The 2,350-nt window shown below is 46.8% G+C and overlaps 1 protein-coding gene across 1 annotated transcript in view; it reads left to right on the top strand.

Moving 5' to 3' along the window:
- LOC119587186 (protein slit-like) overlaps positions 1-2,350 on the top strand; it is a gene marked incomplete at its 5' end in the record, with an annotated part of 127,937 nt that overhangs the window by 111,718 nt on the left and 13,869 nt on the right. The window contains 1 exon segment of the mRNA XM_037935950.1: positions 178-249. Within this exon segment, the coding sequence (XP_037791878.1) occupies positions 178-249 (72 nt within the window).

Raw genomic sequence — 2,350 nt, 5'->3', positions numbered from 1 at the left:
ACGAATATACCTTGCTTTTCAGGCACATATTCGTATGTTCTTCCCTTCCTTGTTTTATTCGAAATTTTGTTTAGCATAAATCTTGCACCCTGTTCATCCTTTCCACCCTTATTCCACCCGCCGCCTCTTCGGCAGCGACTAGGGATCCGAAACCAACCCCGTGTTTTCCTTCCTCAGAGTGCTGTACGGCAACAAGATCACCGAGCTGGCGGCGGGCGTGTTCAGCGGCCTCACTTCGCTGCAGCTGCTGTAAGTAACATTTTAGTAGCTTTACAAAAGAGAGGTCAGTTTCTCTAGCCCCTAGTCTGTCTTGAGAAACCGTGGAGTTCAGGGCAAGCTATTGCACGTTGCAGTCGTACGTTAGTTCTCACTTATAATTAGCAATTGTTACACCGGTGCTGTGTATTACCAGAGCTTGTACTTGTTCAATATCAACAGAAAGATATTGTAGCTAGATTGTATAAAGTATTGTAACAGTGTTGCATCAGACTCCCTTTCTTGCATTGGGTTGCGACTGCTGACCTTAGCATGTGAGTAAATACCGTTTCCAGAAGAGATGGGCTCCGTTGTATCCACACGCTCGGATATCTAGTGCCTTTCTTTGCAGGATGAAAGGCTTCTTTTAGATAGGCCAGTTGGTACTGGGTTTATAGCTTTAATTATCTCAGTTATGGTAATGATAGGCTTGTTGTACACTAATTAAGTATCGCGTTTGTTACGCGTTAAGCTATCCTTAATGTAGGCCTCGTAGTTAGGGAAGTCTTGCGATCGTGAATCTAATATTACATAATAAGGCACGTCACCTGCGCATGATAAATGGGATCTACCAATAGTTTCATGATCTTATCCATTTCGGCTTAATAACCTGAAGATTTCGCGGCCATGGTCGATATCGGGAAGTGATTTATTATCCAGATATAGACATTGGATTTCATAACTTTCGCCGATGACTCCAATTAGCGCGATTGTGATCAGGCCGTAGTCAATTAACATTATTAGTGCCCTCGAAGGCGGACTTGTCCATTAGAACCATGTAGTGCGAAGGCGCCTCCCGAAGTACAGAAAACTCAGCCTTGCTTCTGTTTGGTTTAGAGGCCAAACTAATGTCGAGGTGAGGATAAGAGTTAACATTCTGCTCGAAAGATGTTATCGAAGCCGGCGACCACCTGTGGGGCTGATGAGAATGAACCATCACTAGTTTTTGTTTTGTATGCTGAAAGTTCTCATTTGTAGGCCTAGGGGAAGTAGAGGGAAAGGGCTTCGAAATTGTATGGTAGTTAAATGTGCGTAGGTGAGAGTACCTTGGCAGGTGCGCTTGGCCAAACCATTTTTATATTCACATCAGCACCTGGACGCAGATATGGATCGAGATCAGAAGAGATTGGGGATCATCGCATATCGCGCGGACAAGAAGTTTCATTAATTAGCGAGGATAAGTGATCACGTGAGCGCGATAAAAAACCTGATGCGGGCGCGCGGGCGAGAGGCGACGCGGTGGCGCTGCGACGTGCGGGCAGAATGAGCATATTGTTACTGTCAAGTTGATCATCAGACAAGGGTGACGCAATCCGTAAGCAGAGATTCGGTCGACGCGCAGAGAGGCAGCCACGCTGGGCGATACTGGTGCAGATTAAGCGTGGTGTCTGGACGCATCGTCTCCAGGCTTCGAGTTAAAAGGAATTGGTCATATCGACAAAAGATAAGCGGCAGGGAAGGGAAAAGTAAAGGGGGGTAAGTATGCCATTGGAACTCTTCCAACGAAGAATTTGAAACTAATTAAAGTATTTGCATTTCATAATCGAGTTTCTTAATCCTTTGTGTAAGCGCACGAAGGAAGGGGAAGGAAGTTTTCTCGCGGCGCCATCGAAGGCCCTCAGCTCGGCGTTCGGGAGTTGGCCAGCGCCCGTCGGCCTCCGCCACCTCGCCATAGATATGTTAATTACTAATCCATAAATAAATCAGCGAGCCACTTTATTGGCCCGTAAAAATGCACAACGGAGCCTGGTTCTTATTCTGGGCAGGGAGGGGACCCGGGAGGTAGAGGCCCCTAAATTGAATTATCGCTTTTGAAATCTTATATGAAGCCCAAGGTCGTGGTTGCTTCTTATGAATCTGGCGTGTGAAGAGCGGGCAGCGGGCAAGCCGGTCAGGAACAGGGCGAATCTCGGGTTGCAGCTTGGCAGTCAGGGCCAGGCGGGTGGCGCTCACTGCCCCGATTAGGTTGAAGCCGAAGATGGTGGTACTCTTATTTTCTTACGACAGGGATTGTGATGACGACAGTGTTAGTAACTGTAGCAATTAGGAAGAGTTACAACGTCTTTCGCTCATGATCATGATTTAAAAGTTTATA

The sequence above is a fragment of the Penaeus monodon genome, chromosome 22 (genome assembly GCF_015228065.2).
Source record: "Penaeus monodon isolate SGIC_2016 chromosome 22, NSTDA_Pmon_1, whole genome shotgun sequence".
NCBI classification, from domain to species: domain Eukaryota; kingdom Metazoa; phylum Arthropoda; class Malacostraca; order Decapoda; family Penaeidae; genus Penaeus; species Penaeus monodon.
The sequence above is the reverse complement of the archived record's forward strand: the minus strand, read 5'-3'. Positions and strand labels throughout refer to the sequence as shown.